This window comes from Drosophila kikkawai, chromosome 3L (genome assembly GCF_030179895.1).
Source record: "Drosophila kikkawai strain 14028-0561.14 chromosome 3L, DkikHiC1v2, whole genome shotgun sequence".
NCBI lineage: Eukaryota > Metazoa > Arthropoda > Insecta > Diptera > Drosophilidae > Drosophila > Drosophila kikkawai.
In genome coordinates this window covers 7073243-7090974 of record NC_091730.1, presented here as the reverse complement: position 1 = coordinate 7090974, position 17732 = coordinate 7073243, and the positions used below count along the sequence as shown (strand labels likewise).

Genomic DNA, 17732 nt, shown 5'->3' with positions numbered 1-17732 from the left:
CGCACACAGGAAACTTTTTACGACTTGCAGTGCCAGAGAACAAACATCAGGCGTACACACGACTTGTGCCTGATGCGTAAAGTAAACAGAAAGTAACGTCCTGTGAGAACCTGAAACGGATTTCAAGGCAGAAAAAAATAGTGCTCACATATACATATGTATGCAAGGAGTGCTGCTGACATAGAGCCCGAAATAGACAAATCACAGGATCCTGTGCGTGTCAGCATCGAAGGAATCAAACTTGCAGGAGACCCGCATCCTGGAGGGGAAAAAAAGACTATAAAACAACAAAGAGTTTTCTATGTTCTCTAAAGTCGAAGGGTTTATACTCTAAAATGTTTCCAAAATAACCAAAATAAAATATAAATTTAAATTAATAAAAGTAAAACGCAACTTTAATAATAAACTCACATAAGAATTTATGGCAACATCCTCTTCAAAAATTCTTTAAAAACAGCAAAATAAATCTCAAACTTTATCTTATTAATTATAAAATTAGTTCCACTTCTTTCCCCATCATTAATTATGTGAGATGTGACTGAAAATTGTGCAAAACAATAAGCAATTTCCTTTTCTGCTTTGCCAGCTAGCATTCAAAATAAATCCAATAATAAATGTGGATGCTAGCCAACTTTATTTCTAGCTCTTGGCTGCATTTGAATAAATTAATTCAAACCGCGTTGCCAAAAGTTGTGACTGAAGAGTTTTCTAATTATTTTAAACATATTTTTATACATTTCCTATGCTTCTACCAATAAAAATTCGAGTATTCATGCTATATTTATTTACATGAATGACCATTTTGAGTACCATCATTTTGCTGCAGCTCAAAATTGCAGCCTCAAACTGTGGTAAGAGTGACCCAGAGACTGCCGGGGTCTGGCCCCATTATCGATGCCACTCATCCTAATGACACGATGCAAATTAAGCCCCAACTTATGCCCCACCGCCTGACCCCTAATGCTACAGCAGCAGCAGCAGCAGTCAAAAGCGCTGCACAGTCACGTGCGGCAGCTGGCCAAAAGTGGTGCCTGACAGGCAATGAGGCCTAATGTAGTAAGCCTCCAAGTGCTCCTCACCTCCAACCTCGGTAACGTCAACCTAACCAGCCACTAAATGCACTGAAAACAAATATAAGCAACTCTCTTTGAACCTAAGGCCTTTGCTTGTATTTATATCAAACAAATACCTATAATAATCACACATAAAACCCTTTCATATATAGTAATTAATCTTTAAACATATTTAATAACATCACAAAGAATTTCTTTCAGTGTATGAATGCAGTGCACGTGTTGCAGAAGTTTTGGTTAACGGTTATTAAATGCAGTTTTTGCAGTTTGACAACAAAATGCAGTCGCCAAAAGTGCAAAGTGCAGATGGTAGAGACCGGCACAGCACCAGCTTCAAGCCAAAACCGGAGAGGAAAGTTGGGAAAGAGACTTGGTCAGAAAAAAAATATACAAAGAGAGAGAGCTAGAGAGACAGACTTGGCCAAGAGCGCGACCGGTTTGAGCCGCGTTTTAGACCAGTTCGGGTTTAGACCACTCACAGGTGCCTGAACGTTGTCGCAACTCCCCAGCGATCAGTTTGAGCCGAGATCGCGACGCGTTCGCTTCGAGTTAAACCCCGTCAGCGGTGCATTTGCCATCCCCCGAGATTGACAAACAATATATATATATATATATACATATATATAACAATAACAAAAGTTGTACTCCAAACCGAAGAAAAAAAAAAAAAAAAAAAGCGCGCAGTAAATTCAACTATTTTTAGCGGATTACGTGAGTGTCATTTGAATTTTTTCGGCGTGAAGTATACGCCCGATCGGCTGGCGAGAAAAAAACAGAACAAACAACGGAGTGTTGGCCAAATTTGCTAACCATCTGTAAATGTATCTGTGTCTAAGCCAGAGTCTGTATCCGAGTGTGTGTGTGTGTGTTGGCCAGCTCCAAAACCTGCTGCTATTATTAGCCTTAGCCAAGATTATGGGCGATTTCATTATGGCGCTGCAATTTGCTGTGCCGCCGCCAGAGTTTGGGCCGAGAAGATTTGAGCTTAGTTAGACGAGTTCCGTGGTCCACGGCGAATCTTGGCCATTGTTTTTGGTCTTTAAACCAACGCGCGAGAGAAGCTGCAACGCCTTTCGTTCGTTCATTCATTCATGCCAGCGATTATATCATACACCTCGCTCCACTCTCGCATCCAAGTATTACTAGTAAACGTGTTGGCTGGCATTTTGGCCAGAACCAGTAAAGGTTTTTGGCCCACACACACACACACTCGCAATCGCAATCACAATCACAGTCGAAGTCGCGATCGCACCAACGCATTTGCATATCTCTGACGACGTCATCGCCCAAGCTCGAATTTATATTAATATTAATCTATATGATATTTCTCTCTGTTTCTCGAGTGAAGTGTAATGAAATGTGTACAGCAGCCAGAAACTAACAACCTGTCGCAGTGGCTGGCAAAAAGCGTTAACAATAAATAAGCGAAACAATACCACCAACAGCAGCAGCAGCAGCAGCAGCAGCAGCAGCAGCGGCAACACCAGTTCAACTGTATAACAATGAGGAGAGAAGGTAAGCCAGTTTTTGTATTTTTATTTATTTTGTAGCCCACAGCCGTGCCGCGGAATATATTCCTCCTATATACCGATATGTGTATATATATTGAGAGGAATGTGTGTGGATGCAGAGACCTCTGTACAGAGAAAAATGCAAATCTGGCAATAAAAAATATTGATTTAGGCGTTGTTTAAATTTTAAAGGAATGACCGTCAGGGCTTTGATATAAAGAAATTTAAGGCCAGCTGAGGGTAACTTTAAAACCTATTAAAGGTTTTCGAGGTTGAATTTAATTTGCTTAATTGCAAGACAGTAATTTCCTACAGTTCTGAGGTCACAAAACTTATAAAAATCATAATTACAATACACCCGAGGGCATAAAGAGAAAACTTCTTACTTTAAGGCTATATAAAAGCTTTTTAAATATTAAATCTTCTTTTAAAAACACAAGATTTTAACGCTTTCTTTTAAATATTTATGAACTCTAGTTCAAAAGTAAAGTTTGCAATATCTCTCCCGTTTTCCCCAGTGTCTGCTTAACTTGTTTATTTGCCATAAATTTGTTTTTGGCCCAGAGGAATTGCATTTTGTGCCACTTAAGGTTGTCTTCCACCTTCAGTTTCAATTTCCGCAAATCGTTGAACCGAATGCGGGGGCGGTGATTTCATTGATTCCCATTGATTACGCACCAGTTGACCCTGAAAGTGTTGCTGGTTAACTGGCAAAACGGCAGCTAAAGACTGACCTTATAAGAGCATGATTCCGCTCTCTTCTTGGTAACACAAACACAGTTTGTTTGCCTTTTCGATGTGTCTTATGTCATTTGTAGTCGTCAACAGGATGGGATGCCAAAACCCCAAACATTTTTGGTCTTTTGCCAGAAAAACTGCAATCTGTGGAATTGCCTTTGGGCATTGGACATGGCATGGACCAGTGGGGAATGCCAATACCAAATGGATCAATGAGTGAAATTTAATGGCTTTATATGCATTTAATTTATTGCTTTCTCTTTTGCCCGAAATGACAATCGTGATGGTAGGAAGTGCTGCCTGACATAAGCATAAGGCATAAGGCATAAGCATAAGCATAAGCCCTTACCTAACGATACTATCATGGGACTGCCACTACAATGAAAAGCGTTTTTCAAATGCCTGGGCCTTATCTTTAGTATATCAGCAGCTCCCATAGTTAACTCGACCCGAGCCAACTCATTTCCCCATACAGCCAGCCCACTGTGCATAACAGAACTAGCTTTCGGTTCGGTTTGGTTAGTTTATTTTTCTTTATTTTTCACTCGGTTATTTTTTATTTTTCGTGTCTTCACCGCTGGCGATGTTTATGCTTAACAGCCAGCCATGCTTAGCATGCTGCCTGCCATCCAATAAAAGTTGCACGGACAGCAGCAGCAGCAGCGGCGGCAGCAACATCTAGAAATTCAAAACCAGCGCCAGCGGCCAAGTGTTTCTATTTCTCCTCCTGCTCCTCCTTCATTTCTATATTTTTTATTTTTCCTTTACAGATGACAATGTTGTGATAATAATGATAATTTTGTGTGTCTCTTATTGTGCGCTTGTTGGCTTGTTTGGGGTCAGCACGGAGTTGGTAGTAGCAATTAGAGGTAGCAGGACCACGGCTCATGGTCATAAGCGTAATTCCAACAGATGTAGCGAAAGTTATGTAATGTGGTTGCAGACAACAGGTTTTTGGCTGGCCATTTGCAGCTGTGCTTCGAGATGCGTTTGCATGGATAGCCTGGCTTCAAGCCAAGATACAAAGATACAAAGATACCAAGATACCAAGCCATATGCAAATGCTGGACGACCATCAAAAAAACACAAATCAATCAGAGCTAATCACCCGTGGCAAGGCGGTTATATAAACTCGTGTTAAATATGCAATCCCACTCTCGCAGCTTTTGCAACCTTCTGCTGCTCGTCTTGGGTTTTGCGTGTGAATCTAAGAGACAACAAAAAACCCAAGTAACCGCGGTTATGCATTGAAGATAATTAACACACAGGCCCTGCTGCTGCTGCTGTTGCTGCTGCAGCAACTTTCATTTGACATTTGAGACTGCAATTGAAATCTGCAAACTGACAGATGACGATGATGCAGTGATGATGATGTCACCATCACATGTACTCGTAATTAATGCCTCGTGTCGCCTGCACACTCATTGCGTGCAAATTATATGAAAACAAAAATCAAGACATTCCGCGACTGCAGTCGGGCTATATAAATCAATGATCGACTCGCAGATCGATGCTAAGTTGAATGCTTATTGAATCAATGATGCCAACCGGTTTTGTCTGCTATTGCGGTCGGGTTGAGGCAGAGTCAAATTCCTTAGGATCTTTCGGGTATCGTTTTAAGCAGCCGAAAATTATGGGTTTCGTTTGATTCTTCACACCGATTCGATACGCCATAACTTGCATTTTTATTATAAGATATTTGTGAGTATTAGTTGGCTTTTAATTTGTATTTATTGCTTAAAGATCTTTTGATTTAAAACTCCACTTGAGATGAAAACAAATTCATTTGAATTGTGTTTTTATTAAAATACTTAAGAGACCATGGATACTCCGAACTTATTTAACTCCCAACTTCTAAACGATTAACTTTAAATTTAATCAAATTCCCATTTTCCTTTGTTTTTATGGGCAAAGAGCGGAACGAAATCGCCTAAATAACCACATCACATTTCAATTTGCTCCGCTCCAGCATAGGAAACAATTAGAAGTGGATGAACAATAAGCAGAGCTCAGAGCTCAATATGCACACAAGCTCTTGACTTGATACATAATTCAATGCTCGCCGAATCGGAGCCAGCAGAGGTCCAGAGTTATGGCAACGTCCTCAGCCTCAGCCTCAGCCTCAGTTTCAACATCTAATTGAGTGAACAGGCATTTGATGAAATGTGCCCAAAACAGAGAAGCAATCAAAAAACTTGTTGAAAACACAGTTTTTGGGCTTCTCGAGTGCCTTAAGCCGGCAGCCGAAATTCTGTGAGCCACACTTGACATTAAAGTCTCCCATTTTTTCCCAGAGGCAGAGCCGTCCACGCCCCCACAGTCCACAGATCTTCAACGTGGCTAGCAAATTATACATGTATTTCGAGCATAAGCAAATATTATACAACAGCCTCAACACAACACACACACAACAAATAGCTCTGCCAAATTATAAAAGGCAACACCCCTCTCATAAATCGCTGTCTGCGTTTGCCGCCAAAAGACCTTGACGGCAAAGCACAAAAACCACACAAAAAAAGGTAGCAGAAAAGAGAAAAACTTTAAATACAAATAGCCGACAACAAAAGCCAAATGGGGAAAAAAACTCCCAAGATTGTTTTTGATATTGAGCGGACAGTCGTTAAGTTGAACATATTTAGTTTATTTGCTACTAAGATGAGCTATGGGATGAGCGCATCGTCAGCATTCACATGATATGATGGAAGACTGCGACTGGGGAGATGTCAGGCAAGCACTTTTGGAATGAGCTACTTTAGCCTTAAATAAGAGATTTAAGTTCATTTTTAAACTCTATTTAAGCTACATTTTTATTCTAAAAGAGTATTGTGATAAACATTTCCTTACTGTCTCCATGTTTCATATCAAAAAGTCATAATTTCCCAGCCTCTGTAATTACCTCGACTCCCCCTTTCTTTAAGGAAACCCAAGTGGAGTTCCTGAATGCAAAAACAAATGGAATTTCCTCTATAACACGAAATAATTATTAAACAATGAGTTTGCAGAAAGATAAAGGCCACAAAGGCAAACAGCAAAAAGCCTTGTTGCCACTTAACGAGCTGCAATATTAATTAATCTCTATCCGTGTCCCGGGCGCATTAGAATACTCGTATCAGCCGCCAACAGGGCATTCTCGGCATCGCCGATCCGATCCGATCCAATCCAATCCGCTCCGATCGGAGCAGCTGCAGCAGCCTAGCGTGGGAAAGCAACCGTTGGCGGAAAAACTGGCCAAGGCGGACACAAGAGGCCTGGGATGTTAGCAGTGGATGTGGCAATAAAGCCACGATCTGCTCTCTGTATGCTTCGAGTTTGCATACGCTCTCTCATGTGTCGATTGCAGCCTCATTGGTTTATTATTTGATATTTAAGGTACACAATTTTAGTTTTTCCACCCAAGTATACTAGGTACGGGGCAAGTGCCCCTATGGACATTGTTGTCAACATGTTGTGCAATGGAAATGAATGTACAAAGCATGAAACTAATACAATACAGGGGAACATCCATAAAAGTAACTTATACCTGAAATTACACTTTAATTAAATCACTTTTAAGGCAAACCAGAAGTTTAGTTTATAATAAATAACCTACTGATATGTGTCTTAATATTTAGGAACATTTTTTATAATAAAATGTATAATTTTTATGGACTTTATACTGTCTATAGGTACATAATGTCGCCTGTTTGTAACTCGATCTTTATGAAAGTCCGTAGATCAATAGATTACAGCAACAGACTGCCGACTAGGTCGTAAAAATATAGCTCGTTAAGTGTGGTGTCTGGCTTTGATGGTCGAGACACTTGTGCAGTTATTTGAACTATTAATGAAAACCGAAAAAGAAAACGGGCTAAAACAAAAGTTATAACGGTTATAACTGTGGCTTGCAGTCACACAGATACTTAGATATGTTCCCTGTGCGCAATGCCATGGCAGACTGCCCATAAATATGCCGCCGCGAACAGGTTTAACCTGGGTAACCACCAAGGTACCTAGTCACCTAACCACCGAATCACCTTACCCCAAAACCAAAAACCTCCACCTCCACAGAAAGAATATTTATTATGCGCATTGTTTTGGGTGCCATTTAGACCGTGCGCCAGCAGATACAGATACAGATACGGGCATAGATACGAGTCCAGGCGGATTCGAGAACGCAGCTAGAACGCCGCCTTGGTTGAGTAAATGGAAACACCTGACGATCTCTATCGGTTCTGCTCCGAGACCCAGTTAATGCGGCCACAAATCTAGCGCCGTCGTCTGTCTAAACAGATCATTGTGCTTCCACTCAGAACGTAGTATATGTGTTATGGCACCCTTGCCTCCTCGCCGAGGCCAAAGTGAAATCAATTTACTCATGGAGCGAGCATTTCATTGGAGTGCCATTGTGTGCCATTATGCCGGAAGGCGACAGCGACAGTTTCAGCGACAGTTCCATATTGGCGTCCAACATTAACCCAGAAGCGCAAACAGCGGGCGCCCACATAACCTTATGGAAAAAGTGTGCTAATGAAGTGTGAATATAGAAGAGTGCCCTTCGCCTATCGATGCAGAATAATAATGAAAAGCTAGTTTCAAACTAACAAAGTACTCAAGAGCTCTTGTAGAAAATAAACACTGAAAAGAGCTGTTATTTATGGGAGGATTTCAAGAAAGCTTGATACTTGAGATGGTAACAGTTTGGATAGAAAATAAAGTAAATACTTCAGTTAGTTATGATTGGATAAAGAACTAAAATCTCTTATTGTTATATATTGTTATGTTGTATTAATTGTATAGCTTATTCAAACTTAAACCTAGTATAATACTCGTCATTTTCCATAGATATCTTTTTAAAGAGGAAATGTAAATTTGAGGCACTCAAAAAAGCATTTTCCTAATTCCACAATTCATCCAAAGCACTTCTATTTTCGAGTGTGCCACCTGAGCTCCCTAAGCCCTTGACTCTAACTGTTTTTTTTGGAGATGGAAGCCCAAAGACAATCACGGTCATAGAGATTACCACCAAACAACTGTTGCGTTTGATGTGAAAAACGGCCCACATAGAGCCCATATGTGTATGCATTCCCATTCGCAGCTCTGGAGTTCCGGAGGAGGGCCTGGGCGTAAGACAGGGTCAGGTTGATTGAAATTGATGTGGCAAACGTGACGCAGTCAAAAAAAGGGACCTGCCCCGTTCCGGACACCTTGCTTGCCCAGTTAAAACTACCCTCCTGGGCCACGACTTCAGTTGTACAATTGCAGAAATAAAAAAACAACATCGATTCGGTGTAAACAATTGTTGTTGTTTAAAGTGAGCTTGCCAAATAAAAAAAAAACAACAATAAAAAACAAAAGAATCAAGGGAAAAAAATAGCGAGACGGAGTTTCAGGGGGGTTTGTGGGGGGAGGAAGTGGCCTTAGCTTAGGCCGCTAAGTCAACTTTCTCCGCACGAGTGTCGAGATTTAATATTGTTTGCCCAACACAACAACACGGCCAATTGTAACCTTCTTTTTGGAGTCCGTTTCTGTTCGATTCTTTGCCACTCCGGCCATTGATTTTAATGGCTTACTCTCGGCTTGGCCCGGCAGGGCAACATCAAACGCCGCAATAAATGGCTAAAAAATTAATAAAAGAAATATGGCATCTTTATCGCACTTTCATCGCCCATCGCCGCACTTGGCCATAATTAATTTCATTCCCTTGCCTTTTTGCCCAAAAGCTCGAAGACGACGTGAGCGGGCATTTATGGCTAGAAAGTTTCGGGGCTTAGGTTTTTGGGGTTTTCGGATGGGTTTTGGGCTCTGGGCTTTGGGTTACTGCTGCTGCATGTCCATTGTCGTTGTCAAAATGTTTCGCCAACTGACCGCCCATTTGAATTTTTTGGCCAACTTGTCGGTGAAAAGCCGTAGATTAACATGGGGCCCAGTTTCGAATTGCCACAGTGGAGTTAACTGCTCCTTTTTATATCCTTTTTATGGGGGATATAGTCCGAAGGATTTTGGAAATTTATTTTAAAATATTATTCTGCAATATATTCTTTAATTTTCTGATAAAGAATCGGCATAAGTTTTCGTATATATATTTTTTCTAACTGTTACTTGAATTATTAATTAATGTTGTTTGATGGAGATTTTTAAATAAATATATACAATATACAAATAATATATTTTAACAAGGTTATCAAAACTTCGAGCAAACTTTCCTTCCTGTTTCCCCTAACAACATATTCCTTTTACAAGTTTACCCCTGATAGTTGAACTTTGACCAACTTTTGCTTTCTTAGTCTGGCCTTAATGAATAATATATAATGTCATACTCACATATTTATACAAGTTTTGTAAGGGAAGCTAAGGTTATTGCCCACTGTACCAAGGAACAGAATAATTTTAAACGCTGCTCATTTTTCAAGTCTGCGCGCCCTTCTGCGGCCTCTTTTTACGTCTGCTAGTGTTTTTAATAGCCTGCAGGGTTAAAAATTTAATGGAAAAACGTTTTAATAAATCAGTTAAGTGGTCTTGCCGCTTTTTTGCGGCTAATTACACGCATTAGTGTTGGCCAGTCCCAAGTCGCATCAGCATCAGCAGTCGCAGTCGCAGTGCCAGATCCCAGATCCCGGGTCGGGTCTGCGGTGTGTTAACAGCCGCAACCATGTCTCCAGCTTCCAGCGGCTCTTAACTCTTGACTCTCCGTCACCATCTCCATCTATGGGCCTCCTCCAGTCCGGTCCAGACCCGACCCTCGTCGCAATGTCGGCCATGCAGAGCGTAATTTAGCAATTAAAAGCGATTAACGCGCGGCAACCATGGCTACTTAGTGTCTAAGATCTGGAGACGAGACCACGCACTATATATACATATATATTATATATATATCTGTGTGTACATCCAGATATATTATATCCAACCCAAAGCCAGTTTAAATACCGCATCGAAGCGAGTCAAATCAGCATTAAGTGTTTGGCTTTTAACAATGCAATCAAATTTTATGCTGATTATTGAGCACATGCAGCGCTAGTTAATAGTCGTGAGCAATTAAGCAGAGATGTTTTTTCCAAATGATTTTGGTGTTTTTGATATGATTAAAATGAATAATACATCTGGGAAACAAAGGTTTCTTTCATATATAATTAACTTTTGATATCAGAGTGGCTGTTGAAGCTGTTGAAGCTTTTTATGATAGATAAATGGGTATTTATCCCAAGGAAAATTAGTTTAATAAAAAGAAAAATACATTAAAAATTATGTATTTTACAGATGGAACATATTTTCTAAAGTCTTTACAATTTGTTAAAGCAAAACCAGAACAAATAAATAAAATAAAGCAGTAAATATTTCAACACTTGTTGAAAACTAAAAATAATGTTAAGTTATATGCCTCAAGGCAAAGCTTTAAAATTTAACTATTTAAATTCTATCGTAGACATATTTTTTGCATTTTTTTGGCCATTAATATATATTACTTCTACTTCATTATTCTCGACCTAAGCAGCTCTGTTTTTTCATGGTTATAAATTCCTAAATTCCAGCTTAACTCCTTGTGGTTCTTGGCCGAAAACAATGGCTGATTTATGGATATTAAAAAGATCACTTACTGCCCCATGCATATCACAAGAGACTCAAATTTCTGGGAATGACAACGTAAAGTGTGTTATTATTTATTCTAGCGACTTCTGGGGGCGCCGCAGGGCTATTTATGGGATTGTAGATTGGTGCACAGCAGCTTGCAGTTTTTTTTTTTTTTCGGCCAGGTAATGGCCTCCACCTGCATCACCTTCTCCTTCTTCGCCTCCTTCGATCTTCCCCAGTATTTGATTTTTGTGAAAGGCGTTCCAACTGCGGTTGAGTGTTACAGATATTCGGTCGCAGGCTGGCTGTGGCCTGCAGTTCTAGTGAATGCCTTGCCCCAGTTTTTCCAGGCACATCCATGTGGTTGGTTGGTGTACACATTGGGGGAAAAACTTTCTAAACCGCGCCCCGAAAATATGCCGCTCTGGCCATGAAATTTGCATTGCTGACCACACAGCAGCTTTGGCCATAGCAATAGCTTTACCCAAGTTCAAGTCGTTCGTTCAACCTTTATGAGTATGACACTTGACCACAGGCGGAATGGCCTGAGATTGGGAGTGAACGTGGACGGTGGACCTGGGTTAACCGAGGTGGAGTGCATTTTTGTGGTCGATCGACTTCTCACACCCAAACACTCGGAGTGTTACACAAATTGCGGCGAATTAACTTCTCGTTTTCGCTGGCAACGACTTCCGCTCTTAACCCATTGTTGCTGCGCCGCCGGAAGCAGCGAAAGTTGTGAAATCCATCGAAAACAATGGATAAAAGCGGAGGCGGCGGCGTAGATTGAGATGGGAAGATGAAGGCGCCACCTCTTTAACGGTCGAATGACAAAATGCAAATCTCATGTAACCTGGACCATCTAAAATGCTTTACGAGCGAGATGGGGGAAAAACATACAGTACACAGCGGGAAATCTTTGTACTAAATGGATATAAATTCGATTTGAATACAGGGTCTTCTTTTTTAAATGAAATAACATCTTTTTGAAAAGAAAATAAAGCTTATAGTATTGAGTTTTAGTAAAATATATAAATTTACCTTAAAATAAAATATTTTTTTTAATATTTAATGATTTTTTCATGGTGTATAAGTCATAAAAAATGCCCCTCCATATCAATAACTATAATACTTAAATGGTTTCTTGCTGTGTACTTGTATAGTACCGACTTATAAGTATAGTGCATAATATTTGTGCACAAAGATAACGATGCTCTCGAGCGGGTTCTCGAGGCTTTCACGGTTTATTAAGGGGGGGTAAGGTTAATTCGGTGCAAAAATGCCCACTTTTCAAAAAAATGTTGTGGCGAAACGGCTAAAGCTAGCTTAACGAATTAAATACCATATAATAACACAACATTTGAACAGTTTGTGATAAATTTTGTATTGAAAAATATTTAGAGGTAGAGGAGTTATAGGGAATCTCCCGAGTCGCCTCCAAAAAAAGTTGGTTTGCGGTGTACATCCTAACTGTCCACAGAATCATCCGATCTACAAAAATTATACCTCATTCGTTAAAGGATAAGTGTCCCGAGGTATTCTCGAAGCGTTTTTATTTTTAAAATTTTTTCCCTATTTTTTATCAAAATTTGAAGTCAAAACCCCGATTTTTGACTAAAAAATTAAGTTAATTTGTTAAATAAAAAATATAAGAAAATTAAAAATTAAAAAAAGCTCGACGAGAATACCTGTAGAATTATCTAAAGAAGTTATGTTCCAAATTTCAAACCGATTGGTTCAGTATATTTTTAGTTATCGTGTACACCGATTTTCAAAATGGCATTTTTCAGGAGAGCGCTTTAAACTTTGTGATTCTCATGCATTGAACACCAGACGACCTTCGTTCAACTCCGCATAACTTCGTCAATTTTACTTTGATTGATGTAAAACTTGGACACAATATTCTTAAGATATTGAACTTTTAAAATAAAAAATAAAAAAAAATTTACGAAAAAAAAAATTAAATACCTTACCCCCCCCTTAAGGCTGTTTATGTGGCGTTAAATGTTAAGGCCTCTCGCTGTTGGCCACGCCAAGGTAAATGCGAGAGCAAACACATTTTAATGGCATTCGCATTCCATTTGGCAGCGCCGCAAAAGGAAAAGGCTTTAGGCTTTAAGGCAGGCGGCAGAGCAGAGGCCTAACAAAACAAACCCCGAAAACCGCATAAACAAATCAATGTGCGGACTGGAAATCCGACGCATGGGAGTTGTGACTCTCGCTTCGGCTTTGATGGCCGCCAAATGATAGAAGTGGTCAGGAGCGGTCCAAATCCAACCCAGAGCCATTGGGACCACACAGAGACCCCGAGTCCCGAGACCCAAGACCAGATGAAAGGGTCGCCATTTCTGTTTCTCTTTCTGTTTCCACTCTCCCCCAGTCCCCCAGCTCTGTTCGATTTTTCATTTGACGACTTTACCGCCCACACCATAAATGTGTGTGCTTGTGTGTGTGTGTGTGGATCCCCAGGCGCTGAAATCACCGCATTGAACTTGAAAGTTTCGGTATAGAGCAGTCCGAAGCGGCCTGGACCCCCACACAGATCCACAGATCCAGATCCCAACTGACAATTGTATCGCGATTGACCGCCGGGCAGGGAACAAATGTAAATGCACTCAGAAATTGGCTTCAGCTGAAATAATAAGAAGGCTGCCCGCCAGACTTTAAAGTCGGCTCTGTGTCGAGGGTAAAGGAGCAGCCGGAGCAGGAGGAGGAGTGTGGAGCAGGAGGAACGATCCTAGGAGGCCAACGGGCTAGATAACGACACCCTTTAATTGGCCTAATCGAGGCAATAACTCAATTTTATCAGCCAGCCACTGCCAGTGCGAGTCGTTAATGATATGCTGTGAAAGAAGATGGCAAATTATAAACACATTTGTCGGAGAAAAAAATATACAAGTAACTGATAAGAAGTTTGCTACAGGCAATTATGATTGACATACGTGAATGTCGGGAAAAAAACTTATCAATGGGGTTTATTTTTCTTTATAGAAAACCTTTTTGAAACTGGTTTTTATTACAAAAACACTTTAATATGATAAGAGTTCTTGTTTGGGAAATATTTAATTGGCATATTGAAATGTCATAAAAGAAGCAAGGCGTTAATGATGCACTTAAAAAAATAAGGAATGAAGTTAATTATAGTTTACTATATGCAATATAGCCGCTTAACCCTTCAAATCCCAGAGACTCTAAACGTTTTCTATATCTAAAACCTTCTTTAAATTTCACAAATGATTTTCAAGACCTAAAACAAATATTATTCCTGCCAATTATAGCAATGAATTTCAAAAAGTAAACATAGTTTGAGGGTAAAAATATGTTACCTGCTGATTGACATATTCCGAGTGTCATAAAAAATGCTGATTTATGCTCTGGCAGGGTGCGTAAACAAATTCATGGGAAACATCGGCCAGAGATTAAGTTTGCGGCGTGTGTAACCAGTTTTGCCCTTAGCCGGGCGCTCCCTTTATCAACTGTCACCTTGGCTGGAGTGACGCACCCAGCGAGAACCGAGAGCTACGTGACCAAGTGACAAATTGCAGGCGAACGGCGCCGAAGGACGGACAACTTCAATTTCCCTGCCATGAACTTGAAAGAGGGAATTTCTCCAACTTTTTGAGTGGCTGCGGTGGAATGCGGGGGGTAGGAGGTAGAACGAACCAGAAGAGTGCCAGGCGAATTTAACGGGACACAGGCGGAAAGTGCAACGAACTGCAGTTGCAATCATTAAGCTGGCTGGGTGTGTCCTCCGCTCGCCGAAGGATCATAAATTGATATAAGTTATGCAAGGCGCACAAGAAGTTTACGCCGAGTCTGTTGGGATTGCAGCTTAATGGCCAGTCGGTCTTTCAACATTAATGCCAACCCCCCCACCGATTCAAAAGCTAATCGAAATTGTTTCTTATTTATGATTCTTTGTCCTCGATTTAAATTTGCATTCACTCTTGGCCGGGAAAGAAATAAAGGCCATGATGTTAAATGTAGGGGAATGGGAGTTTTAAAATATATATATTTAACTTTGAGTTATGGAAACCTTTTGGAGTGAAAACATAGGGCAAGAGAAACGTTTATTACAATTTTTAATACAAATATATATACATATACATTATTTTACCTTGAAAATATTATTTTTGGAAGTGCAAAGGATTGAAAGACTTTACTGGTAAAGAACTAGGAAATATTAGTAGGAAAATTTCATACCGAAAATGATTATAAAATCTATTATAATTTGAGAAATGTTGTTGTTACTCGAAATATTCATAACTTTCATTTTTTTTTCATATGTATGTGGCAGATGGTGTTTTGGTAATAATAAACATTTTACTATGGAACTTTTACGAGGCCAAAACACTGAACACAACAGAGCCATAAAACTTTACGTTTGCAGTTTGCAAAATACAAAACGAGTTAGCCATTTATATCATCCAGTTTGGGTGCAGTCCCGATTTGTACTTTAGACAATGCTTCCTGAAACTTTTGTCGCTTTAATTAAAAGTTCTAAACTGGCCGATAAAGTGAAGACATGAGGCTAATTGCCACGAAGCCAACGAGCTAATCCCATGTGTTTTATTTACCCCGTTGCAGGCATCGCAGAGAATTGCTAGACGGGTCCATTAGCAGTCAATCAGCGGAAGAGGAGCGCCACAAGGAGATTTCCGAAGCAACAGACGGGGACGGGACAGCAGCGGCATGCACGAAAGACAAGTGAAGAAGTGAGTGACGGAGTCGAGAATAAGGAGAGCAGCGGAATCGCGGCCACTTAGCAGCCAATCGGTGGTAACACATTTACCTTCCAATTACCATTACAGGTTGAAGGGCAGCCATTATGTGGCCACGCACGGCCGCCTCACGCCGGATCCGCCCTACGTGCACTCTAATCGGGGCTACTCCACCGATGGCGACGAGACCCATTCGCATCGCGCCCCCTCCGAGCGCACCTACTCCGAGTACACGCTGACCCACGAGCGCATCTCGCCGCAGTCGCACCACTACAATCCATCGCGCAAGAAGCGCTCCTCCTCAGCGGGCAAGGGCAATGGCCACCACCAGCACCTCCAGAGCAGCTACAGCCACAGTCAGATGGGGCTCTCCAGTTCACCGGACAACGGGGGTCCCCGTTCGCTCAGCGGGCCACCGCCCACGCGCCAACCGCCCCGGGCCCCATCCGCGCTTAGCTACGACCAGGCCGGGGATGCCGGCAGCGACATTTATGTGACCAGTGCCGCCTATAAGGCGCCCTCTGAGATCAGGCAAGTCATTAGGATTAGGATTGGGATTAATCCCGGAAAAGTCTGGGACTCTAGACTGAATTTGTTAAAAAATAAGAAAGGAAACTAGCTTCGGGAGGCCTAAAATTGTATACCCTTTTTAATTGGGTCTAACTAGAAAATATTTGAAGATACTAATTTATCTCTTACCTTTATAGTCGCTACAGCCAACGACCGGTGTCGCGTGGAGCTCCTCGGAGTGTCTATTCCGTGGCCAGCACAGCCAAGACGGGGCGCAGTGCCCGCTCCACGACCAGGCGCGGTGCCAAGATCGAGACGATGTCCGCTCCGAATCCCTTCTGCCCGAACGTCAAGGGCGTCTGCTGTCTGATGCTGCTCCTTAACCTCGGCCTGATCCTGGTCACGCTGGGCTTCGTCATTGTGGTGCAGTTCTATGAGCCAGTGTACGTGTGGATCCTGGGCATTGTGTTCCTGATCTTCGGCTTCCTCACTCTGATCGGATGCATGATCTACTGCGTGTATGTGTTCCGGGATGCCAAGACACCGTCCCAGGTGCGTAACGAGGATCTCTACTGGACGCGACACTGGCAGAAGAACATCGGATACACGCCACAGGAGATCAACTACAAGGCGGACAAGTACGATGCCTACTCCGATCGCTATTCAGTGAGCAAGCTGAGTGGCAAGTACTCGGATCGCGAGAGCCAGCGCTACTGATCCTTTGTTATTTATGGGAAATGCGGAGTGGAATCTCTATCTGGCGGAATATCCATAGGAGCGTATAAAAAACTTATATCTTAACTAATTGTAAGACGACGTACTAGTTCTAAACGGTTATTAACAAGGCCCTCCAACGTACCTGCTGCAAGTTGCTTGCTAGTTTGTATGTTTCAAGAGAGAAACGGGACGGAAACGAGAGGATACATGAGAGTATTGTAATCTGCCATATTTGAAAAGGTTTACCGCTCGTCCGGCTAATCAACGAAAGAGTTTTATGCTAAAATTGTAACTGCAAATGCTTTGTAACACACGAGAAATAAACAAATGAATAATACGTAATACAAAAAACGTTTTGTGGTTAATTTATATTTATTATAAAAGTGTTTCGTGCAAAAAATGATCATTAAACTTTTTGAAGTTTCCACTCACGTGAATTTGAAATTTTAAATCTTTTTGAAACGATATGGCAGCACCGCACAACGTAAAGTCAGAAACCAACGACGTATATCGTAAATCTGGGTTTTCTGAATTTCCAGTTACGGTCACACTGTGTGTAAACAAATAATAAACAAACACAAAAACGAATAAATTCTATTGTCATTATGTCCTTTCACCTGAGCACGAATTACAATTAAATCTTTTATAAGCTAGACAAATTGGTATTTAATAAAAAAGCATTTTAAAGAGAGCGTAACCGATTCGTAAGGAGTAATTCTAGCTAAATTCTTTATGAGAAATATTACGTGATTTTCCCATTATTGCAAAGAAATTATTATAAATATGAATATTTTTTAACATAAATTTAAAGAACATGTGTCTTTTAAATGCTTAAAAAATTTCAGAATTTATTTTTAATCAGTGTTCGATAACACGATAACTGACATTTTTATTGCCATTCACAGGGAACTATGGCT

At 40.9% G+C, this 17732-nt stretch overlaps 1 protein-coding gene across 2 annotated transcripts; it reads left to right on the top strand.

Annotated features, from left to right (window-relative positions):
- The first annotated feature begins 1601 nt into the window (after window positions 1–1601).
- Window positions 1602–17155, top strand: LOC108071559 (uncharacterized). Of its 2 annotated transcripts, none has more exons than XM_017162338.3 (5): window positions 1602–1784; window positions 2422–2588; window positions 15455–15582; window positions 15679–16119; window positions 16296–17155. In XM_017162338.3, exons 3-5 carry the CDS (start codon window positions 15560–15562, stop codon window positions 16813–16815), a joined length of 984 nt encoding a protein of 327 aa, XP_017017827.1. In that variant the 5' UTR covers window positions 1602–1784; window positions 2422–2588; window positions 15455–15559; the 3' UTR covers window positions 16816–17155. The 2 variants fall into 2 exon arrangements, with proteins under 2 accessions (XP_017017827.1, XP_017017828.1); XM_017162339.3 differs by having other exon boundaries at window positions 2417–2588.
- The last annotated feature ends 577 nt before the right edge of the window (window positions 17156–17732 follow it).